Here is a 26,103-nt window from a genome sequence, read left to right as displayed (position 1 = left end):
AAAATACCCTACCGCCATGAATTTTACTCAGTGATTTTACTTAGTAATTCTCTTACTTAATAATATGACTTCCCATTGAAGTATAATTATTATCATCATTATTCCCAGTCAACAGATGATGAATGACCTTGAATCTGAGAGTGGAGAAGCAACTTGCCCATCCAGATGGTCTCCATTGGAGCTCCTTTGAAGGTGGTGATGGTGGGGTATCCTAAGTCTACCTTTTCCTATACTGACCTTTAATCAAAAGTGTTTTATCTTTCCCAGTGATGATGATCATAGTTAACATTTATTGAGTACTTTCTATGTGCCAGGCACATGCCAAACATTTTCATGATATTTCATTTAAGCTTCTTGACAACCTTATGAGATAATTTCATTAGCCTCATTTTCAGATAAGGAAACTGAGGCTCAGAGAGTTTAAGCTCTTCTTCAAGATTCAACAGCTAGTAAGTAACCTGTCCAAATTTGTCTCTATTTCCATATTATTTACTGTTTCCACCTAGATTCTCTTTCCAACCACCTGAGCCTCTTGCAGAACTAAATCCATGCAAACTCTGGGATTTTGCTCATGCTCATCTAAACCTCAGAGAGCTTAAAACCTGCCGACACTTTAGGGACCATCTTTAGTCCCATCTTTTCCATAATCAAAAGTAATAATAGTAGCTGTAACAAGTACTAGAATTTGTGGTTTTCCAGGCACTGTGCTAAGACTGACCTTGTACAAATCTTACAACTCTACAAGGGAGGTATGTTGTAGTGGTTCTCAAGGTGTGGGCCCTAAGCAGTAGCACAGCAGCAGCGAACTTGTGAGCACTGCAAATTCTCAAGCCTCACCCCAGATCTATGAAATCAAACATTCTGCAGGTGGGGCCCAGACATCACTGTTCAAGACCTCCAGGTGATTTTGATAAACAATTAAAGTTTGAGACCACTGATATATTGTTAGTGCCTCTAGGTTTCATGTGAGTTAACTGAAGGGTAACTGTCCTGGTTTGCACTAGACTGTTTGGTGCCTAGGATGTAGAACTTTTTAGTACGAAAACCAGAAAAGCCTGGAAAAATCCAGTCTCTCTAGTTAAGTGGGGTTCAAAGGGGTCAAATTAAAGTGCTAGAACTTAGATTTGGACACAGGTATCTGAATTCCAGATCCACATTTTAATTTAACCAATGCACCACAGTTCCATGCCAAAAAGCCTCTTCCAGATATTTTGGGGCCCTCACACGGTTTTCTCAACTCACACAAATGTAAAATTACAAATGGAATCAGTGCTAGGAAGGAGAAACAGTGTGTCATGAGATTGTCCTTTAGCAGGGGATTTTGCCTGTTCTGGGTGTGTGAGGAGGGCAGTGCTCCTTAAATTAAGTAAACACTCTGATTAGCACAAAAATCACCTGGGATCTAGCTCAAATGCACACTCTGGTTCAGCAAGTCTGGGCAAGCCTGACATCTAGTTCTACCTACCTCCCAGGAGAAGCCATTTCTGCTGTCCCAGGGACCACACTTTGAGTATCGAGAGGCTACAACAGTGGTTCTCTAACTTGTCTGCAACATTAAACTCTCCTGGAGATCTTTTAATGCTTCCAAAACTTGGGCTGCACTCCAGGCCAATTTTGCCACAATCTCTGGGGGTTGATTACAGGCATCAGTATTTCTGGAAGTTCCCAGGGGATGCCAACGTTCAGACAAGTTTGGGAATCATTTGGTCTCACCATTGTAACTTCAACTGTTCCAACTTGGACTTTGAGGCTCTCAGCTCATTGGCTTAATAATCTCCCTTCCTGGACCTTTGTGCACTGTTGGGAGGAATGTAAGTTGGTACAGCCATTATGGAAAACAGTATGAGGTTCCTCAAAAAATTAAAAGTAGAACTTCCATGGAATCCAGAAATCCCACATCTGGATATATATCCAAAGGAAATGAAATCAGTATCTCAAAGAGATATCTGCATTCCCAAGTTCACTGTAGCGCTATTCACAATAGCCAAGATATGGAAACAACCTAAGTGTCTGTCAACAAATAAATGGAAAAAGAAAATGTGGCACACACACCCACATACACACAAACACACACACACAATGGAATAATATTCAGCCTCAAAAAGGAATAAGAATAATGCCATTCGTGACAACATGGATGAACTCGAGGACATTATGCTACATGAAATAAGTCAGGCACAGAAAGACAAATAATGATCTCATTTATATGTGGAATCTAAAATAGTCAAATTCATAGAAACACAGAAGAGAACTGTGGTTGCCAGAGGCTGAGGATTGAGAAATGGGGGGATGTTGGTCAAAGGGTACAAAGTTTCAGTTAGGCAGGATGAGTAAGTTCTGGAGATCTAATGTAAAGCGTCATGACTATAGTTAACAACACTATATTCTATACTTGAAATTTGCTAACAGGGTAGATCTTAAGTATCCTCACCATGTAAAAAAATTAGTTTGATTAGTTCACAATGTATATGAATATCAAAACATCAATTTGGGCTAGGCTCGGTGGCCCACACCTATAATCTCAGCACTTTGGCAGGCCAAGGAAGGCAGATTGCTTGAGTCCAGGAATTTGAGACCAGCCTGGGCAACATAGTGACACTTCATCTCTACAGAAAATTAAAAAATTAGCTGGGTATGGTGGTTCACTTCTGTGGTCCCAGCTACTCAGGAGGCTGAGGCAGGAGGATTGCTTGAGCCCAGGAGGTTGAGGTTGTAGTGACCTGTGATCGTGCCACTGCATCCAACTTGGATGACAGAGTGAAGCCCTGTCACAACAACAACAACAACAACAACACAAATCCATCAAGTTATACCTCTTAAAGACATACAATTTTTATTTGTCAGTTATACCTCAATAAGGCTGAAAAAAATTCCCTTTTCATACTCAGCTTGTGGACCACCATTCCCTATAAGGAGAGTTTTTTATAGCAAGCCTGGCTTTTGTTGTTGTCATTTCAGCATCAGCCGTGGCCACAAGCCTGCCCCACAGGTTTTGGTGCCAAATGCAGTCATTCTCTTAAACAGACCGAAGGGAAACCACAGCCCTTCCTCTTCCTCTAAATTTCACTGACTGGCTGACTCCTCTCTGGGGTGCTCATGGACACTGAGACCCTCTGCTCTGCCTGAGGAGAGGGGTGTTCCCCAAATCCTCCCCAACTCCAGGTGGAAGCTTGGACTGAGGAATCCCACCAGATGAGGGGGCCCAACCTGGGAATGTGCAACACCCAAATGGTTGCAAGCTGCATGGGAAGTCTTTTTTTTTTTTTTTTCCTTAAGAAGTATGATTTTTCTGGGGAGTGCCCTGGCCAGGAAGGCTTTTTTCACTTTCCCACTTAAGAATCCTGGAGTCTATACCTACTATGTACCCACAAAAATTAAAAGTTAATAAAAAGGAAGACTGGGGTCTTGACAAGGGTCTGGACTTCTTCCATTGTTTGAAGCTCCCAAGAATTGAAGCAAGGAGTTGCCGAAACAGGGTTACACAATCTTAACAGAGTAATGGAATCAACATACTTACCAATATGATAACTGCCTGTCCATAACTTAAAGTCTACATTTGTTACCCTTCCTGAAAGTAAATCCTCTGCCTGACCTCTCCTCCTGAGACAGGTCCTGTGTGTCACCAGAGGAGGAGGCCAGGGTGTTGGAAAGCCAGGGATGCTGAGGGAAGGCGAACAATGACTCTTTCCAGTCTATTTGCTCTTAAACATCAGGGTGACTTTTTGCATCCTATTCCATAATCTACATTTTTCCTGTTGTAATGTAAAACAAATGTTCCCCATCTTGCTCCCTCCAATCTTAAAGCAGAACCAGTGCTCCATGTTTATCCTTTGGCTTCTTGCTCACTCACCTCCCCAAGCTTTGGGAAGCCCCATGCTAGGGCTTTAGGCTGTGGCCAAGAGAATCCTGTCTTCCCAAGTATGATATGAAAGAGTGAGACTTGCAGCCCACTTTTATGGCAGAAATCAACCAAAAAAACGACTTGGATAAAGTGCATCCTAAAACACAGTGAGTCTCACACAGACAGCAACAAAGACGTCGTCTACATTAGGAGTCATATGACAGATGCTCTTCAGGGAGCTGTGTGTGCTTGTGCATGTATGCAGCATGTGTATGTGTGTGAGTGTGTGTGTGTGTGTTCGTATCTACCATTTCTATTCCAGGGTTGCTCCTTGGGCATTCCTGTTCCTCTGTCTGGACAAGCACAAATGTGAAGAAATCCCTTTAATTTAGAGACTCTTTTCCTGAATTGTGTAATGAAGATAAAAATGCACAGACTAAACAAATTGAGATGAGCCCTACTGATCTAGTACTTAGAATTCTATGGATGGAAACTTTTGTTTTGTTTTGTTTTGCTTTTAAAGATCAATACTATTTAAAGCAACAGAACGAGAACACAATTGGTGGATAATGAGCTGATGGCAGAAGTGCCTGAATTGGCAGCCCTTCAGGGTAAAGATTCCATGATTTTTCCTATTACATGGTTTGTGCGTGTTAAATTTATCCCGTGGACTGGTTGTAGTTGGAAGAGTCAGATGGATTTATCTCATGATGTCAGGAGTTTCTGGTGTCCCAAATAAAATTTTAAGCAAATGCTGAATGAAAGAATAGTTTTTACTCTCTATGACAAATGATATATTCTCTTTAATTTTTAATTTTTAAAAATTAATTAAATTGTTCAATCATTCCTTTTTTTTTCCCTCTCTCAGGATTAGTTTTTCCAGGTTCAACTCAAGGGAGAATTTAGGTTTGGGGCAAAATATACCGTGTTCTCCTTAATGTCCCTCTCTCTCAACATGTCATGTCTAATGGGTGAGATTAAGCTAAAATCAGGATGGTCACAAAGGAGGAATAAATTCACAGAAGCCCAACATGCCAAACTGGAGCATGTGAGAGGCTGGAGCGAAGCATGGTAGTCCGGGAACTGATAAAAGGGAACTGTTGCTTCTGTGACTCCCACGGCAGCTGTCCCTGAAGTCTCTGCCCCAATCACCGTGTTCAGGCTCCTTGAGGAATACATCCCTGGGGCAGTTCTGGAAAAGGCCGGCCAATTCCTCCTATCACCTCTGCAGGGCAGACTCTTGACTTTCCTAGACTAGTTACCCACTCTCCTCCCCGCTGCAGTCTCCAAGCCACCACGGATGCCCTTTCATGGAACACTGCTGAGCTTGTAATCACTTGTGTAGCTCTGCCTTCCCCTCCAGGGGAGGGGATAATTGGAGACCACCAAGGCTCACATCATCTGTGAGCAAAAGGGGTTAATCTGGTTATAAAAACAGAGTAGAAAAGTAAATCCATATGTGGAAAGGGAAATACAAAATGAAAGCTTTCTCTGTTTAAGACCTTGCTCCTGCCTCCCCCCACCCCATCTCTGATAGCCAAGCTTCATAGATTTGAGACTGGTTCCAGGAAAGCCAAAATATCCAGACCCTGGGCCATGAAAGAAGTAAGTGTATAGAAGCCTATGCTTCCCTTTGAGGGCTTGGGTGATGGTGGTGGTTCTAAAACTGTACTCCACCTGAGAAGCTGACCCCACCATCTGCATCTTGAAAAAAAAAACAAAACAAATAAAAAACCCAAAACCAAAATGAAAAAACAACTCTCCTTCTGATTAAGAATCTATTATTGCAATCACAGTTCCCTCTGTCATCTGGTCTACCAACAGAATCTACTAGCATTGTGTACCTGTCATCCCAGTATCACTTGGCATAAGGGAGCAGACACTGTGAGTGCTCTGCTAGCCAAGATAGGAGACTATCTGCCCGTTTTTCTTTTTCTTCTGTCTGCCTTTTGGATAATTTTACTCTTTTGTATTTTTAGCACTTCCATCAAAAATAGACAAAGAGGTGATAAGACTCAAATCAGCACATTTTTCAAGGGTTTGCAACTCTTGGAACAGCCTGATGTGAGGGACGTTTGGACAGAGGAGCTGTAAGCAATTCTATAAAATCATTCGCAGGCTGGGCTCCTTCTCCCAGTTGGCATGGGCGACAGCCTTTGAGAAGGGGAAGCATGGAAAAAGTCATAGGATCTCTCTTTTATCTGTCAAAGGGGATGGAGTTGGGGTCACTTTGAAAAAGAGGAGTATGGAACGAGGCAAAAAGTTTCAAATTCTAAATTCAAAGATTCATTGCTGGATGACTGGATCTGTGTGATGGCGCATGGAACATCTAGGAATCTGGCAGTCCCAGCCCAGGACACGGACTCCTTGTTGAACATTCTGTTGGCAGGGCAAACACGATGATGACCGAGGGGGAAAGGAAACCAGCCTTTTTGGCTGCCAGCTTCTTGCTGATAGCTGATGTTTACACGCTGTTGTATCCAAAGCAGGCCCACAAATCTTACGTATAAGGGACCCCACTGGACTGAAGTGATAGGATTTTTAAGGTTGAACTAATATTTTCCTTTGACACCAGCTCCCTTTGAACTAGCTACAGACACTGCCCAGGCTAACGTGAATAGTGAATTGTACAAAGGCAGACTGAGAAAACCAGCCAAGAGGCAAAACCATTTTCTGCTGTTTCAGAATTGTCCACGTTTCTAGAAAAGTCAGCCCGTTATTTGAGGGGCTACCTGCTTAATTCAGTCAGTGAGAGGATGGTCCTCTGATCTCCTTCCATTTGTGGACTTTCTATGCATCTTTTGAGATCACTCAGAGTCCCAAAGGGTGGGCATTGTTTTAATTGCCTATGAAAGGGATTCCTATAGGGCAAAAGTTGACCTGGCATTTCTTGCCAAACTAAATGCTTCCAGAGGCTCCAACACAATTGTTTTTTCTCTTGGAGTTGTCTTTTTCTTTCCCTAGGTATGCCCTGCCAGCCTTTGGGAAAATGTAGTAAAGCCACCAGCATCACTATGACCCAGAAGTTATCCAAACCCCCTGGGAATCTTATTTAGTGATTTGCCAAGTAGCTTGAGGGAAATCAAGATAGAAGAAAATAAGGTCCCTGTGAGGACCCCTTACTCCCCTCCCACCCTGCCTTTCCTAAATTAGAACAAGCTGTTGGTGTCCCCAGGCCTAGTGTCTTCAGGTTACACTTGGAAATTAAAATCTAATTGGTTTTGTGGTTCTTAGGTTTCCGCTCTTAACAGACTCCTTCTCAAGGATATATCTGTAAGCTTGAGGTCAGCAATACCTACTTATTATACCTCCCTAGTTTTATAAGATGCTCCTGATTTTAGCAGCCTGATGTCTTAAGAATGTCATCCTGTAGGAATGTCATTTGGTGTGTGTGTGTTTGTGCATGCATGTGTCTGAATTCCAAATTTGCAGCCCTACTGATCTTTCCAAGGATAACACACTTTTATTGGAGTTAATTTTGGAAATAGGGGAGACATAACACACCAAGTTGGTGGATTTTTAATCTTGCCTGTCTGAATCTTAGTATCTTAAAAGGAAATGTGTTGTATAAACGTACAGCACTGTTATTAAAAGTCTTAACGCTTTGCTTATGCAAATGCTTCCTGCTGGGAATCTCACACCTAAATTTCTGGGTTAACTTTTATGACAATGGAAGCATTGACACACACACACATACTCTCACACACAGCACACACACACACACGTGTGCGCACATGGAAAAGGATTTCCTTCAACCAACCTTGGAGCCTTGATGGTAAAATACCACTTGTGTTTTAGTGTAGTGCCTTCAGCAAGATGTTTTCCTGGTTTTAAACAAGCAACCTTCTTATAAAAGACTCCTTTTTCTTTTTCTTTTTTGCTATCATATGTTTTTAAAACTAACACTAAATACACTTTTTGGTTCAGATGTTTTATCCTTTCCTTGATTTTCCCCCTGCATAATGATCTAATTGTACACACTATATATACTTGGATTCTGCATGTAAGAAAGTAATAGATCTTTAGGACTAAAAGGAACTCACAGAGTATTTAGGCCACATCTTTCTAAGCTCAGTTTTATGAAACAGAAACTAGTGAACGGTTCTTCACGTTGCAAATAACTCACTTTCAAGGTCTTGTTTTTAAAACTCATTTGCCACAATTCAAATGTAAACCAGAACTACAGAAGCCAAGTTACTTTCCAGAAAATTATCTCTTGAGTAAATTTAGAATTATTCATTTAACCATACGTCCCAGGAAAGATGCCAAATTCCTGCATATTTCTGAGCCTGCCCACATACTGTTCCTTCTGTTTAGACCATTTCTCTCTCCCTTTACCTAACAAACTTCTATTTATCCCTCAGACACTCTTATCATATGGTCTTAGAAAACCCCATACCTTGTATTTTGTAGTATCCACCATGATGGTAATTATTTAATTACCATAATTACATACATAATTACAATAATTACTCTTCAATGTCATCGTTTCCTGCTAGACTGTAAGCTCCATGAGGGCAGGGTCCCTTTATGTCTAGTTCATTGCTCTATTACCAGGGTCTAGAATAATGCCTTGCACATAGTGGCTCCTCAATAAACATTTATATAAAACACCTTCATCTATGCTTCATCCATGCCTTCATCTATGCTTCATCTATGCCATCATCTATGCTTCTTGGCACATCAAAAGCTAATATATGTTAGATATCCTGCATCTGAGGTTGATGCCCAAAAGGGGAGTTGGAAGGAAAGAGAGGCACCCTAGTTTCCTCTGGTTTCCAGGATCCTAGCCTCCTCTGGTTACACCAGCCCCTCTGACTACCCCTTTCTCTGCCTTCCTCAATAACTTTCTTCTCTCACCAAGGTTCTCCCACTGGCTCTTCTCCTCTCTTCTTAGAATCTTCTCATAGTTTCAACTATTCTCGCCAGCTGTCATCTTTATCTCCAGGAGTGTTTTCAGCTACTGGAATCTCTTCATGGATAGACGGATGAGACTGCCAACTCACTCTCTCCCTGCTTCTCCTATGTTTATGGTATCCTTGCCTGTCCAGCCACCCAGACCTGACATCTGAATCCCAGTCAACTGCTCAAGGCAAGGAGCCTTGGAAAGAAATGCTGTCTTCTTGCTGCAGAACCCAGTTTTCCTCATCAAGTAGTCCGTTTCTAGTTTGTGTCATCCCTTGTGTGGCGTACTCAGAAGGCAGGAGATGACCCTCTGATGGGACAGCCAGTTTCTTGACCTTCTGGAAGACGACTCACTAGAGAGAGAAAATTAGACTGCTCTAGAAAAACTCTGCTGCAGGCTTCTCCATGAAATAGAATACAGACGAGCACTGGGAAATTGTGAAAACTCAGGGCAATCAGTGACTCAGTAAGCCTTGCAGCCTTTCCATGGCATTTCTGGTCTGGGCTCATTGCTTTGGAATATCCCTTGATCCACTCCTGCCCTTGAATGATTTGCTGACAAAGTGTTGGGGGAGCTCTGTGCATGTTGGAGCTTAGTGTTGAACCTGAGCCCTGGCTACATTTTTACTACCTGTGTGGACCCTGGCAAGTAGTTTCTGTTCTCTGAACCTTGTTTTTTTTTTTTCATCTTTAAAACGGATCATAATTCCTATGAGCTTCATGAGGTGGTTGTAGAAATCAAATATTTTAATGCACGTAAGATGCTTTGAAAACCAAGGATAATTAAGCATTACATGTTTATAAAACCTCATGTTCCTCTTTCATGAATTTTGTTCTCCATATACCATCTGTGTGATTATTGACTTTTCTTTAGACACATGTTTAAAAACATATTTTTTGAAAAAAATTATCTCTAAAGTGTATGAAAATTAGACGGTAATCACAACAAATGCAATAAATATGAATCATTAAATTCTAGCTAGGTATGATTGCCTTTTAAAAGTTCTGAGCCTGGGAACTACTTGCCAATTGTTTAAAGTAAAGTTCAACAAGTGTTTGGGATGACAAAGATGTTTTAGCATCAGAAGGAGACTTCCTCCTTGATATAATCTGAAGAATGAAAGAACTGAAATGAGAGAAAGATGCCAACTAACATGGTTCAATGTTGTCAATGCATGCCTGTCTATCAACTAAATTCATCTTTAGACCAACAAGTCCATGACCCAAACTTCTGGAACACTGAAAACATGTTAGATATAGATTAGATATAGTACAGGTTGAGCATCCCTTTTCCAAAATGCTTAGGACCAGAAGTATTTCAGATTTTGAATACTTTTCAGATTTTGGAATATTTGCATCTATGTAATACGATATCTTGGGGACAAGATCCAAGCCTTAACCTGAAATTGTTGTTTCATATACACACTATACACACAGCCTGGGGGGTAATTTTATACAATATCTTATCTTAAATAATTTTGGTGCATAAAACAAAGTGTATGTACATGAGATCAGGTGTGGAATTTTCCACTCATGGCTTCATGTCAGCACTCAGGAAGTTTCAGATTTTAAAGCATTTCAGATTTTCATATAAGGGATCCTCCTGCTGTACAGAAGGAAAAGGAAGAGCTATGGGTTGAATTGCCCACATTTCATTCACATTCACCATGACTAAGTATGTAACCATGGGACTTAATCCCTCTGGATCTTAGTTTACTCATCTGCAAAATGGGATGATTGTAAAATTTGGAAAAAATGATGTAGCACAATGCCTGGCACCTGGCCTGTGCTTGGTAAGAGCAGTTACTATGCCTCGTGCTAGAGTAAGGCCTCTATTTTATCTTCACACATCAAAGGTACGACGTGGTTGAAATTTCTGGTGTTTTGGTTCTGAGGAGTAGAGGATGACTAATAACACTAAGGATAAAACTTGGGGCCATTTTTCTTACTAGCAAACTAAAGAGGAGAATTAAAGTGATTAATTGGATCATTCGGATTTTAAAACTATTAACCAACAAAGCAATTTCTCCTTGCAAAACTTTGAATAGACCTATCCACTCCTTCAAGAGTGTTGTGGCCAACATGGTGTCAAGGGCTTGGCTAAAATTATAAAGCACTTAGAGGTGTTGATATTAAACATTTTTTTTTTTTTAAAAGGAGTGCCAACTCTAAGTCTTCAGGATAAGAAGAAATATGATGAACTCAAGGCCTTCTCAGAATTTCTTGCACTTCAAAGAGCATGTACTTGGCAACGATTCCGCCACTTTCCTGAGTTTGGTCAACGTGGCTAAGGAAAGGCAAAACTCTTAAAATCCATGCAGATGGGACTTTTCCACTGGCCCTATTTTGGTATAAATATTCATCAAGGACTAGAAACTTAAAGTAGATAGCTGTCTGAGCTATTACAGGTTTGCACTAAATTTCAGCCAGTTTTCGGTCGTCCCTCTGGTTGTTGTCTCTCAGGAGGGCCAAGCCTCCTGAGATGCAGCTGCTGTTGTTCCGTGATCCAGGCCAACCGCTTCCCCAGACCACGGAAATCACTGGAGTTTGTTCTCAAGAGATGTCCAGCCAGGAAGAGAGGGCCTCAAGGTTCAGATGAAGGTTCAAGTTAGTTGTTTGAAAAAAGGAAATGAATCAAGGCCTGGCTCATCCACCATCCTAAAGCCCATCTTTTTGTAGACAAGCTTGAAGAAGAAGAATAAAACTTGAAAGCATAAAAAAATTCAGGGTCTGGTTTGGTGCACTGCCTTCCCCAATTCCTCTCACTTTCATTTCCTTTTCATCTTAAGATCCCTCCTAAACGCTACCAGGGAGTCTCCTCCCCACTCCCCCCGCCCACTCCTACTTTGCCAGTTCTGATCTTGGTGCAGAATGGGAAGGGGCCACACTGAGGGGTGCTTAAACAGGTTAATGGTCTCCCCTCCTCTATTCCACAGCTGTTTTGTCTTCGTATCCTCCGCTCTTAGGGTCTCTCCTTCTTTCTAACCCCTCAGAATTCCTTGTCCCTGTCAGAAAGGAGAACAAAGCTGCTCTTACCTCTTTTGATGCCTTTCCTTCTGTCTCCTATTTCCCGATTCCATCCCACTCCCTTTTCTATCCATTATTATCACTGAGCCCATAACATGTGCCAGGGTTCCAGGGCACACCCAAAGGACAAGAGGGAATGGTCTCTGTTCTCAAGGAGCATGACATGGAGAATTTCAGCATAAACAGGATATGATGGTACGGGAGTTAAGCAGGCAAGACAGCCACTGTAGATGCTTCAGAGCCATTCAGAAAAGTAAACATGCATGCAGCGGGAGAGTAAGTCCACACTAGGAGTTCACAGGACAGAGAACTTAGTCAGAACTGATGGTTTCATGGAGGAAGGCACCGAGGAAGGGGTGGGATTTGGGACCGTGGAGGAGGAAACCCTCTCAGCACACCCACAAGGAAGAAAAGTATGTTCAGGGAATGAGTGACAGGTCTGCCTGGGGCAGCAGAATGTTGTAGTGGAAGATGTGGCTGAAAAGGGACCCATCACAAAGAAACCTGGATGCCAGGCTAAATTCAATGGCAAGATTTGAAAGGGTCCTGGTGGCAGCTCCTGGAGACAAAGTTCTCCCTTAACGTGACACCTCCAGGGGGCTGCAGCAGGAACTCACTTTCCATGCTTTACCCTCACATTAATCTGCTGCCTGGATACATATCACTTTCCAACTGTTTATCAAGTACTGTCTCTATTATTATCTAACAGTACTGCAAAGGAAAACTTACATGCAGTAAAAATGCACCAATCTCCAGTATTCGCTCGATTACTTTATACGTATATCCCATATGACCACCATCTAGATAAACACGTAGAATATTTTCAGTGGCCCAGAAAGTTCCTTCAGGCCACTTTCTATTCAATAAACACCTCTTCTTATAAAGGTGGTTGCTATTCTGATTTCTATCACTGTTGATTAGTTTTGCCTGTTTTCGAATATGGTAAATATGAAATTACACAGTGTGTATTCTTTTGTGTCTGGTTTCTTTTTCTGTCTAACATGTTTAAAATTACCCATGTTGTTACATATATTAGATTTTTTGTTACTAAGTAATATTCTGTTGTATAAATATAAAATGATTGGTTTATCTATTCTCCTGTTGATGGAGATTTGAATTATTTCCAGTTTGGGGCTATAATGAATAACATGGCTCCAAATATTTTTGCCCCGAATTTTTTTGTGAACATCTGTGATCCTTTCTTTTGGACATATACCTAGAAGTGTAATTGTTGGAATACAAAGTGGATATATATTTAACTTTTTAGATACTACCAGACAGCTTTCCACAGTGGCTGTATCATTTTATCTTCTCCCTGGCAATGTCTGTGAGTTCCAGTTGCTCCTCATCCTCTCCAGCACTCTGTCCTGTTGGTACTTAATTTTACCATTCTGCTGGGTATGTGACACTGTCTCATTGTGCTTTTGTTTTTCTGTAATGAATAATGATGTTGAACATGTTTTCCTATAGTTTCAGCTATTTAGACATCTTCTTTTGTGACATGCTTATTCAAGTCTTCATCTGTCTTTTAAAAATTGGATTTTTAAATTGATTTGTATAAGTTATTTATATATTCTGAATACAACCCAGATCTGTCTATCTATCTATCTATCTATCTATCTATCTATCTATCTATCTATCATCTATCTATCTATCTATGTATCTATCACCTATCTATATACACAAATATATATATACACACACACATAAATATTCAAAATGAAGGTCAAAGCATCTATTTCTTGGGTTTCTTCCCACCTTCAGGGAGACTTGGTGTCAGCTCTTAGCTGAGTGAGATGGCCAGCAGACATCCCCCAGGGTTTGTCTTGGGATCAGTATATATAAATACTGCAAATATTTTCTTCCTGTGGATTGCCTTTCACTTTCTTAGTGGTATCTTTTCATGAAAGCAAGTTCATTTTAACGGCCAGCCTTCATAGTTATTTCTTGAGTACTGCCTCCAGAGGAAAAGACACAAGCATGCAAAACTTGATTACCCTGTTATTGTTCTAGCATTCCATATAGTAATAAGTGATGACAACTTTACAAATAATTTTTAAAAGTTTTGGATATTACCTCTATTTATCAATCGTTTCTTCTTTGCCTCCTTAGCCTTGTTTGATTTTGTATACATCCCTCTCTCCCTTTTTTCTTTGAAAGTCATGTTCTACATGTATGCATGTAGAACAGTGCTGATTTTTCTTGAGTGTTTATGACATGGGTTTGGAGTTCTTCTCTTGGTGCTTTAAAGCTGCCTGGCACCTCTTTCTTGCCATGATTTCCCACATTAAAAATCCTCTTGCAAGAAACAGGATAGCTGGTGGCACAGAAGGGCTTCCCCACCTGAGTGAGGACAGGAGAGGGAACTATCCTAGCCAGGTGGAGGAGCTGGCACAAGTAACAAGATGGATCCCCAGACAAATCCTGGGGGATGTGCGCTGGCCATCTCACTCAGCTAAGAGCTGACACCAGGTCTCCTTGAAGGTAGGAAGAAACTCAAAATACAGATGCTCTGACCTTCATCCTGACCAATATGTAGGACTTAGTAGGTTAACTGGGACTGGGACTTCAGAAAAAAATGGCCATTACCTCCTTGAATCTGCCAAGGAAATAAAGAAAACCAATAAGGGGAAGTTACATAGAGAGAAATTTTAGCTCAAAATAACAAAGAGCTTTTCAATAATTAGAAGAGTTAAAAAAATTAGACATCTTCAGGAGGTATGAGTGTTCCTCAGCGGTATTCTGACAGCAACTGGCTGCCCAGCTCATCTCTTGTTTATGGGGAAGTGATTCTACACAACACAGTTTTTAAAAGGCTTTCTGAACTTGAAAGGCTATATATAGTACCTTGAATTCTAATCCTACCTCTCCCACTAACTAGCTCTGTGACTTCAAGCAAGTCATCTGGCTTTGCTGGGTCTGTTTCCTCATCTGTTAAAGAAGGCAGTTGACCTAGAGAATTCCTAAGCTTCTTCCTACCTCTTAAAAGTTACTTTTAATTGCTGAAATACACAGTACAAACATTATTCAAATAAATATGGGATGATTTCCCCTGTGATGGTCCCATTTCTGGGTTGGGCTCATAGAAATGTGCAAGGTGGGTGATGACAGCCATTTTAATTAGCTGGGAATCTCATTACAGGGTTGTATCTTTCCCATGGGCTATTGAGGTCTGTTGGCTGTGTAGGAGGACAGATTAGAGGAAAACAAAGCTTTTCCATCAAATCTTGCCCTTTCTTCATGTCCTTGCAGACACAGGGATGATCACCATAATGTTATTTTTCAGATAATTGCCAGGGAATCATCTGGGATTTTATTTTTCTCTGTTTAATGTACCATATACAACTGACAAAAATCAAGGACAATCATCCTAGCAGCACTGAGATATCCAAGCCATATGTGTTTCATTTCAGTGTATCGCCTGCTCTAGAATATGGCAAGAAGGAACTCACATTTTCAGACCAAGTCAGAAATTTGAAGTAAGAACTGTGTGAAAGAAATTGTTTTGATGCAAGATTCCAGATCTTGTTAACCAAGTTCCCATGTTTCAGAACGCTGGTTTGCTTCCTCACAGTTCATCAAAAAGTCTTACTTGAGATTTCTTTTCCTCTTGTTATTAAATGGCTTCAGAGTGAAGCTCAGGGTGCACACACATGCTGTGGCGTTCTGAACGGTATTTTCATGTCCTGCTCACATGTGCCATGTGGTGGATCTCACAGACATATATGTGTGTGCACACACATGTGTGTTCCTTTCTTTCTATATATTGCATATTTTTGGTTACATTTTTTTTCTGCTGTCAAAACACAAACATGTATCTTCCTGCAAAAATTCAAACTCAACTTGGGGGAGTTTGCTGGAACTCCATTGTAGGGCTTGGGAGAGCCTCAAGTCACCATCATGAGAAGTTTTCTACGTGCAGCCTGACAGGCCTTGCTATCCTGCCACCCCAGTGGGTTTTGCTTGAGAGGAAGAGGAACAGGTTCTCAGATGAGAAGATAAAAGATGTACATTTGTGGCTGGATGAATACAGTGGAATGTATTTCTCCATAGTCCAAGATGAGTGATATTCCCCAAGTTGGAAATCAAATAGGATGGAGAATATGGGTGTCAGATTCAGAAGGCATAAAACTGGACTATGGCCTGATGCTAACAGCTCATTCATCCTTATCTTTCAACACTCAGCTCAAATGTCCCCTCTTTGGGAAGCCTTTCTTGACCTCCCCAGGTAAGATTAAGTATTTCCTCTTCTGATCTCTCTCAGTTCCACACATGTACCCCAATCAAGGTCTTTAGGCACTGCTATGATTCTTTTATGATTTGATTAGGCTATTCCTTTTCTGAGACCATCAGATTTTAAAATTCCTTTCCTTTTATTTCTTCATTTCCCACCTCAGTCCCTGGTATATAATATTTGTGTAATACAGGTTTGGACAAAATAAATTCTTAGAGTTGGCCAAATCAAAGGTGAGTTTAAAAAGTTTCAACAAAGTAATGGTTTTATTCTCTTTACCATTTCACCTTCATTAGCTCTTTTAATGGTGAGGATGCCTTGTGTTTAACACACATTCCTTATATGTCAAGTACTGTGCCAAGAACTTAGATGATTGTTGTGAGTACAATAACTTTTAGGCCCCTTTTATTGATGAAGAAACTAAAGCTCAGAACTAATATGACTTGCTCTAGGTAATAGGAAATGAGTGGCAGAGTTGGAATTTGAATTGAGTTTGTTTATTCCAAGAGCCTCAGACCTCAATCCACTACAGCTGTATGTGTGTGCATATATGTTTACCTATGCATATATGTGTATATTTGTGTGTGTGTGTGTGGTGTGTAATGCTGCTAATGCCTCAGCTTGATGTGGAAAGAGTCTTTAAATTTTTAGGTTCTTTGTCTATCTGACATGAGAATATCTCTTCTTAGGACAATGTCTTAAATGCATAAGATAAAAATACAAAGAAAACCAGCATTACTGAGATAGCATCAATATATAAAAACAAATTTGTGACTTAGTAACAGATGTGCCTTTACTAAGTTAATGAATATGATCTAGCAGTGGGTATAATTATGGCCATTTCAGAGCAGGGATGAGTATAAATTGTAGGATGAGGATCTATCTCAGCTGTAATGTGATATAAAAATACCTGCTTTCTATTGGTATCAAAGGCATAGGGGCTGCTAAACTTCTAGGGTGTTTGTCTTTATTCATAGTAGAAAGAAATGGTAAATTTCAGTTATAGGTTAGGGATAAAAAATGCAATACTTTTCCTAATTTAAGTTCCCTGACACCCTCAATTCTATCTACAGACCCTAGGTTAAAAGCCTCTCCTCTATTCACTAACAAGATTTCAAAACATCTCTCTCTTATACTTCCTCTAAAATAAGAAGCCCCCAGATGCTGACCTCTCCCCACATTAGTGTCAGATCCTCTTAACAAGGAGACTGGCTGGCCGAGCCAGGGTTGGGGTGGGGAGCACCAGTGTGCCGTGGTAGGAGGGGTGGCTCTCCTCCAGGATGAGGGCAGAGCTGGCATCTACTTTCCCTTCACCTCTTTCAGCCAGCAGATTGCATGGGTCAGTCACCTCGATGGTCAGCCTCATGAATCAGTACCTAGAAACGCCACTGAGTCATACAGCCCAAATAGATGCTCTCTTCTAAGGGCAGGTTTCTTATGAGGTCATTAGTCAGCCAAGAGCCCTTTCCCTGTGCTCCTGCCCTTTGGTGTCCCTGACATCAGTACTATGAAAAATGCAACCTAAACATTCAGCTGCCTCTGAAAACGTATGCTGAGCAAAGACAACTGGTCTACCTCCGTATCGCTGTAGGAAGGCTGAGGGACCACTGGCTGCTGGTGGGACCTAAGAGCTGCCAATAGTCCCCCTTGCCTCAGCCTCCTTTTCACTCAGTGCCACTGGTGGTTTCTTCCCAAAGGCCCTGTTTAAAATGTGACAACTGGGAGACCTACCACACTCATTCTATTGTTACACTGTAGGGATGACCAGAGTTGAGATGTGGCTCTGAAGGTGTGTGTCCTGGAAAATCTGAGGGTGGTTGGAAAAGGAAGGAGAGGTATGTGTGTGTGTTGGGGAGGGGAGAGGTCAAGGAACACAAAGACTCACAGAACACTGACATTATTTGGCCTGTCTCCTGCCTTATGAAAAATAAATTCTACCAGACTCAAGTTTACTTGGCAGGGATCAAAGCTTTCCTATTCATTGTCATGTATTCAGCACTTAGCACAGTGGCTGGCACATAACAGATGCTAAATAAATATTTGCTATATAAAGAAATGAGTGACTGTTGCCCTATCTTATAAGCAAGACATTGGAGGGAAAGACCAGTAATGGAGCAGGGGAGGGCTGCTATGGAAAGGGTAGCAACCAAACACCCAAGACGAACTGTGGCTATTCTCATGATTTTGCAATGTGATGTGGCCTGAGTATATTTATGGCTAGGTCCAAGTTTAACTACAAAGAGAAGGTCCTGCAGTCTGAGAGCTTAGAAGCCCCATGTGATGTAGGTAAACTGAATTTGGTCTTCCACATTCCAATACTTAATAACCTATGGGATTTTTGCATCATGCTGATGAGAGCGGATACCCGTAACAGCAGGAGGAAATGTTTATCAAGGGCATATTATGTATCCAGGCACTTTATGCACTTTACCTCATTAAACTGTTGTTTAAATGCAGAACTACAGTTAGCTATCTTTCTCAAATGAGGAACCAGAGGTCCAAAGAGGATCAGTAACTTGGCAAAGTTTGCAGACCTGGCAAATTGAAGAGCTGCAGGTCACATCTAGATCTTTGTGCTTGCAAATGTTGTGTGTTTAACAGCTCCTCGAAGTGGCTTCTGGACCTTGTGGCCAAAGCTAAGTTCACAGCCAAAATGTCCACCTGAACTTCTGAGTTTCAAGGTATGAGGCTGACACAAAACTGGGATACTCTGGGGGTGGAAGTGACAGAATACAGCAGACACTCTTTTCTCCTTCATTCACAAAAGATGCTGTGAGTCAATGTATCTTGGTTGTGGCACCACTCATGTAAATGTAAGTTTATAAATTTCAGATATGCCATTTCTTATGTAAATTTCAGATATGCCATTTTTTTCTTTGTAAATTTCAGATATGCCATTTCTCCCCCTGTCCCATTTGTGACATGAAGGGGTTGAATGAGCAGATAACGATTCTGCTCAGCTCTTTCAGACAATGGCTCATTAGCCTTTGTCTCCAAAGATAAATTTTACAAAGGATTCAATATTTTTTAAACAGGAGGAGGAGACAAAATCTATACACAAAGCATGTGGATTTGAAATGGCCACCTTGAGTTGGACACTGGCACTCCTTTGTCCTTCAGTAGAGTTACTTGCCAAATGGAGCCTTTGTTTCTTCTCCCTTAGCAATTATGTTTCCTTTTAAAGCATGTACTGGTGGGGGCCCAGGCCATGTTTGGCTTGGTCGTGATTTATATATTACTGGGTAGGCCATGGGTCAGGCTGACCAGACATGTAGAAATGCACATGTCAAGGCCAACCTTTTCCCTGGCCAGAGTTTCCTGAAAGCTCTGGGACAAGGTCTCTAGGATTATTTTTAGAGTATTAGGATAATATGTATTATTCTTTAAAATAAGCATTCCCCTCTACTAGTCTTTCGCTGGGAGATGTCCATTAGCCTTCTGGAAAACCAGGAGAAATCAAGAAAGTCTTTATTCTATACCCGAGAAATGGCTCTGATTTGGTGTAGGTGACAGTACACTCCTGGTGGTGACCAAGAGATATTGAAGAGACGCAGATGCCTAGCAACATTTTGCAAATGCTGGGAAGCTGCTGAACCAGATATCAATGAGTTCAGTGGGCTGGAAGAAATTGATCTGTGTATGAAAGTCACAGGAATAATCATAGTCCCTCCTCACCAGATTTCTGCTTTCTATGAATGCCTTCTGTTTCTTGTAGAGTGAAAAGAACTGAAGTTTTGGAGTCAGAGAGGCGAGTTTGAGTTCTTAATCTGTCATCACGTGACCTTAGGCAAGTCATTTGAAACTGTTAGTCTTAACTTACTCATGTGTAAAAAAGGACACTAATATTTTTTGCATGGTAGTCCTTGAAGTTAAAGAGCTAACACACAAGAAAATGTCAATCATCTCTGGACCATTAGAGATGTCTTTCCTTCCTCTCTTTTGCCTAGCCCCAAACTTGCCTGTCCTAAGAGAGAACAAGTCTGTTGGGAGGCAAGAATCCAAATAGATAATAAAAGTAAGAACAGACTCCTCTCTCTTTTCTGAGCAAAAAATGTAAAAGGGTTTGCTTCTCATACAAAAGAGCAGATATGAGACTAGGAGTTGATTTGGGAGTTTCACAAAGCATTGTAATTGATTTATCACTTCTGTTTTTGTGAAAACACAATTTCTGCATCAAATATACAGGATTAGATACTAAATTTGTGTTTCAGCCACTAAAGGAGCCTTGGTGGACATAGTAGACTCAACTTCATATATAACTCTTTCTATAAAAGTTTTATAGAGAGCATTTTCTAGAACTTCTGCAGATCTATGCTATTGCTATATGTAAACGTCCAACAATGGTTTGGGACACACCAATTGTTCCATGTGGATTTAAGGAAATGTTGTGATCTTGAAGGAGTCCTGCAAAAGTGGCTGGTGGCCCTGCACCTGGTGAGACAGTAGCAGCTGCTGGCCAAATCCTCTTCCTGTTATCAAATGGTAGGGGATATGAGGATATTTCTAAACGAAGGCTCTTCAAGAGCAACAGCTGTCTCTTCGTTTTGGATGTTCTGAAAAGCTGCTCCACAATTCTGCTCTCAGTGGAACGAAGTTTTAAGCCTATTTTGCCATAATCATTTGTTATTTGGGAGATGGTCTGGCCTAAAGGAAAGGTCAGTGGGCTGGAGGCAGAAGGAACCCTGGTTCGCATCCAAATTCTGCCATTTCCTAGGAAAGGTGACCTGTCCAAAGTCATCCAGTCAGTAAATGCCTGCAGTTATTATAATGACTCACGCCCCCGCCAGAAATCTGTTCTTAAAATAAAGATTTAAATGGTGTTGGATGAATGGTTGGGAGATAAGAGCTCTCAAGGTCTGTTACTTATCATGGCAAATCTCCACTTTATGAGACACAAACTATTTTGAATGTGCAAGCTAAAAAGGACGATTTGCCTTCCTAAAGTCAAATTGAATACTTCTCCTGGAGCCCTCTCGCCTCTAGTGAGTTGCGAGAGGAACTATTCCCTTACTTCTTTCTCTACTCTTTACCTTTTCCTCTTGGGAAGTGGCCTGCGTAAGGGCGGAAGGAAAGACACACACAAAAGCCTGTGCGCAGCCCCTCCTTCCTAGTCCCCAGCCTTTGCTGAATTCAGCCTATTCTTTTTTCATCCTTGTCACTTTTGGTCAGTTAGCATGAAGAGAGGATCAAACCAAGCATCCTCAGAGGGGAATGCCAAAGGCATTTTTCCACTTTCCAACTCATAGGAGTATTGGTAAGCTCTGAGCAAATTCCTAGCCTTGGAGCTGAGATGGCTTAGATTAAACCTGAAGATAATCTGATGAAGCTCTTTCCTGCCTCCCACTACCACAGTGGCAGATACATCGGTGAAAGTCAACTGTCAGCCCCCAACTCCACATAGTCAGACACACCTGCAGGTTAGGACAAAAATCTGCAATTTACAAAGTAATGGTTTCAGCATCTGTTTTTAGAAAGCCCTTAAAAGGGACTTGGATAATTTATTTCTGTTTTTAAAAAATAAGGCTCTATTATGGGCAAAGTTGCTTATACACCTATGGGCATGTCTCCAATGTCTTGGCTATTAAAGTCTTTAAGTGACAGTTTAATATGTTTTTAAGATTGAGAGAGCCAACGACAATTCTCGAGGAGCCGTGTTTACATTGGATCAGCTCACCCGGGTGATGTGCCAGTAGTTTGGCACGCTGCAGGAAGTGGAGGTGAAAGCAGGAAGGGCTGAGTACAGAGGGAAGGCCTAGCCTGAAGGACAGGAAAGCCAAGAGGGATGTGATGTAGAGAAGCATGGAGAGAGACATCCAGGTGGACCTGGCAATGGACTTAGACGTACCATCATTTAATGCCCCTTGGGCATTGTGCTGAGGGGTGAGAATTTCTAATTGGCTCCCTGTGGAGCCAGCCCACTGGTGACTGCACAGTCAACTATGAACAGGCTCCTAGCTCTCTTTCTTCTAATCCCTTCTAAATTCCTACAGATGGCTCCTTGACAGTCAAGGGGTCTGTATTCTTGCAGAGCCTAACAGGCTTCAGTATATTTTCTCTGCAACTTCTGATAAGGAGTTTGATCCCTCTGGGCCTCAGTTTCCTTATCTAAAAAGTAAGGTGTTCCAAGTCCCCTTTGAGGCCCAACATTATATAACTCCAAAGTGAAATGCTCAATAACTGGCAATCCATGTTCAGAACGAAAGACTGTTCCATGTAAGCAGATTTTGCATCCGTTGGGTGAGAATCAAGGCAACAGCATTTGGTCATTGTCTTAGCTTGTCAAAGCTGAGCAATGGCTTAGGTTTAGCTGAATGAAAGTTGGGTGCTCTTCGGATGGGGCAGTTATAAATAAAAGTGTCCTTCATTCACCGAAAGATACCTTTCAGCATCGATGCACCCAATGAAATGTACCGCCACCACCAAGGACTGCAGTGGCTAACTTTGAGTACTCATATGCTGAGCCTTTTATGTACATCATCTCACTTAATTATCACAGCCACCTTGGGAGGTAGACGCTGTTACTGTTTCTTCAACTTTCAAATGAGGTGAGGATACAGACTCAAAGTCAATTAGCTTGCCGAAGAGCACACAGCTAGTAAGTGGGGGAGCTAGGACTTAAACCAGATCTGAAGCCAAAGCCTGCACTAATAACTTGCATCCTTAATAAACAAGAACAAATCCATAGTTGAGATTGGTTTCACCCACAAAAATGGCATTTGGCCTTCAAGGCCCTTTGTTACCAAGAAATGTTGGCGATTTCACCATTCTCAGGGAACTGTCTGTGCTAGGAAACCTTCTCTTTCCTAACAGAAAAAAAAAAGATGGTTCAAGAGCAGCCAGTGGAAGCATTTTACTTAGAAAGAAAGAGAGAAGTTAGGGAACTTGTAAGCTCTGCCACGATGTATGTATGTGGCCCCTAGTGAGTCTCTTTCCCCAGCCTGTCTGGGGTTGGTTAGATGACCTTTAAGTCTACTCCAGTTTTTAGATTTTATGTTCTCTGCTGAAGATCTTTTTATGACTTTCCAGTTGGTGGGGATTCCCGCCCCAACCCCTTTGGGAGTAGGGAAATTGAAACAGCCTGTATGCCATTTTAAACCATTTCTCATTTTGTAAATAGGCCCCTTGTAGCTCTAAGAGTCTATGAAATTGTTTCAAAATGTCTAAGTGTGATTATGCATCCTGAAGCCAAATGTTATAAACCTCCCCCACCCCTGTTGCAGATTTAAAAAATAAATATGCAGTAAAAGCTTTTCAGCATGTTGCTGATATCACGTAATACTTAATCACTTCTGTGACATTCAGTTCAGCAAGGGGAGCTTCTCGGCTCTCTTCCCTCCCCTCCACATTTTGAGTTGAAGACATTGGTTAACCTACAGAATGGTGATCTTCCTCCTGATTGTCGCAGTCCCAAGAGGTAAAAAAAATATCTGCCCTTTCATCTCTACCCACCACATTCTTTCTCTAAGCCTGTAATTGGATCTAAATGGAAAACAAACCCTTTGCAGGCCAAGGAAGTTGGCACTAGGGGGTGACAAGAAGGAGAACATGTTCCGCCTCTAATCAGGATAATCACACTCCCCTATGCAAAGGAAAATAAAAACAAGGCTTCCTCCAAGTGGCAACACAGGACTGCGGTGAGGAGGAGGAGTCTCCATATACTTCATCTCACCTCATACAGTAACTATCAACCAGCTTATATTAAAAATACTCAGAATCATTTCACTTTCCAGAGGACAGTGGAACTCTGCCAGCTTTAGCCATGAACTATTCTGTGTCTGAACTTGGGGAGGCAGTTCAGACACACAAATATCAATTCTACAAGTTAAAAAATAATGCATGAAATGAAGCCTATGCAAACAGTGTGGTCTTAGCTGGACAGATATTCTCATGGCTCACTCATAGGTTTTTGAGTCCTGCTGTGTGGCATGGTGTGCTACCTTCGAACAGCGATGAACAAGACAGGTTTGCCCTCAAGGAGTCCAGAAAAATGTATGGAGAAATAAGAGCATTGCATGCATAACTCACTACTATGTAGCAATTAATAGGTATCTTCTAAGAGTCTAAAGTGTTATGGTAATTTCTGTAGGAGGGGAAATGACTTGATTCTGCAAATAGCTTGGCAAATGCAATGAGGCATGATACATTCCAGAGAAATGCCCAGATTCAATGTGACTTGGTACACACATTTAGAAGGATCCACTGGACTCTGTGACAGGGTCTGGGCAGATTGTCTACAGAAGAGCACAGCTATAAATTAGATGGTGAATGCTGTGCCTCTAAGTGGCTGTTTGTGTCTTTAGTTTGATTCCCACAGTCTTTTTTTTTCCCCCTCTCATTCTACCCTGCAGGTTAATGGCAGATGTTTAAGGAAGACTTGCCCTGCAAGACTAAATCCTGTGAAATCAGAGTTTAACAATTACTGCTTTGGGAAATTAACTCACAGTGTCATTATCCCTGCTACCACTGCCATGAGGGAGGTTAGGCCTATCATCCCCACATCAGAGACAAGGAAGCTGAGGCTCAGAAAAGTGGCTTGGTGAATAATGTGCAGCTAATAAGTGGCAGGGATGGAGACTGGATGCCTAGGGCTTGCCTTACAGTCAGCAGCCTGTTAGAACCAACTCTCTGTGACCCCGGGCCTCAGTTTCCCCATCTGTAAAGCCTAGGTTGTCTCTCTGTTCCCTTCCCGTTCACATATTCTCTAAGTCTCCAGCCTGTGCCCTCTCCCAGCTGCATTCAGGTAAGCGACAAATGGTATTGGAGCTATAGGCACAGCCGCAGGCTCCTGTGCAGGAGTTTACCCGTGACCTTCTGGGCTCCGGGCCAGCCCTTCTTGAAAGGGAAACGTGCAGACCCTGGGGACAGAAATCAGTTCCCTTATGCTGGAACTGCTGCCACTGCCAACATCACCAACTAAAGAAACTGTGTGTGTGTGTGTGTGTGTGTGTGTATTGGGGGAAACACACAAAACACTGGGATAATAGCAAAAGGGAGACTGAGTAAATATTACATGCCCTATGCCCTCAACCCTTACTTCAGCCACCTGAGGACAGGGAGGGAGGAAGCTAGGGGTTTTTCCTTTACAGACTTTAAGATTATATATATATATATAAAACCTTAATTAAATTTTAACTAGCATCACCAAAGACATAAGACCCTTTGCAAATATTTTACACAACAATGGGTTTGGGGTGTGTGTGCCTGTTAACTCAAACATGTATTCCCAACTATTTGTTTTCCATCCAGTTTTGGAATTTAAAGAGTTCCCTTCTCATTACCTTTTGGGAAGTTTCCGCGAACAGATGGGAAGGGGAAACAAGAAAAAGTAAGAATCTGGGTAAATACAAACAGCTTTCCGCTCACCTTTTTAACTCCTGGGTTGAGGTCCTTAGCCACCTTTGCCATCCTCTTCTGGCGGGGTGGAACAGCGCCTGGCTTCTCAGGCAGAGGCGCGAGGGCGCGCAGCGGAGACAGCGGCGGCTGAATGGCCAAGTTCGCGGGCCTGGGAGGGAGCTCTGTGCGCAGCCAGGCGCAGCTGGGCCGCTTTAATTGGAGAGCGGGACTCCCTCTAAAACCTCGCCAGCCACTCCGCGCCGGCGCTCGCGCGAAGCCAGCCAATCCCAGCGCAAGGCTGTCCCCCTCCCTCCGGGAGGTCTCTGCACTGTGGCAGCGAGCGGAGCTGAGCGCCGGCTGCCCTGACGTCAGCATGGCCGCGGCCCCGACTGCCCAGCTCGCTTCTATCCCTCGAGCGGCAGGAATCCGTCCCCACGCCCTTTTCCTTTAAAGGGCAACGGGCCGAAGGTGGGGCGGGCGGCGCGGCTCCCGCGATCCATTCAGGTCAAAAGGGAGAGTGATCAAACAGGAGAGCCGAGGTATTTTTAGTGAGCTGGATCCAGAAATAAATGCTGAGCTGTGCTCCCCTTCCCACCCTTTCTGCCTGGTCGTAGGGGGCGCGGGGAGGGCCGAGGGAGGGGGTGTTTTGCAGGAGCTGGCTAACTTTTCCCAAACCTGGGCGAGTTCTCCAATATCCAGAGAGGAGAAAAGATTCCAGCGAGTTATGAGTTTTTTAAACTTAACATTTGTAAAGTATTAAACT

At 42.1% G+C, this 26,103-nt stretch overlaps 1 protein-coding gene across 2 annotated transcripts in view; it reads right to left on the bottom strand.

The window, feature by feature from the left end:
* The window catches only part of LMCD1 (LIM and cysteine rich domains 1), a 66,750-nt gene extending 41,222 nt beyond the window's left edge, over window positions 1-25,528 (bottom strand). The window contains exon 1 of one of the 2 annotated variants that reach the window (XM_032149562.2): window positions 25,371-25,528. In XM_032149562.2, the coding sequence (XP_032005453.1) occupies window positions 25,371-25,412 (42 nt within the window). In that variant the 5' untranslated portion in view covers window positions 25,413-25,528. The remainder of the gene's footprint in view (window positions 1-25,370) is intronic. The other variant, XM_032149561.2, reaches the window with a different exon arrangement.
* Between the last annotated feature and the right edge of the window lie 575 nt (window positions 25,529-26,103).

The sequence above is a fragment of the Hylobates moloch genome, unplaced genomic scaffold (genome assembly GCF_009828535.3).
Source record: "Hylobates moloch isolate HMO894 unplaced genomic scaffold, HMol_V3 SCAFFOLD_4, whole genome shotgun sequence".
Taxonomy (NCBI): Eukaryota; Metazoa; Chordata; class Mammalia; order Primates; family Hylobatidae; genus Hylobates; species Hylobates moloch.
This window is presented reverse-complemented; position numbering and strand designations above follow the sequence as displayed.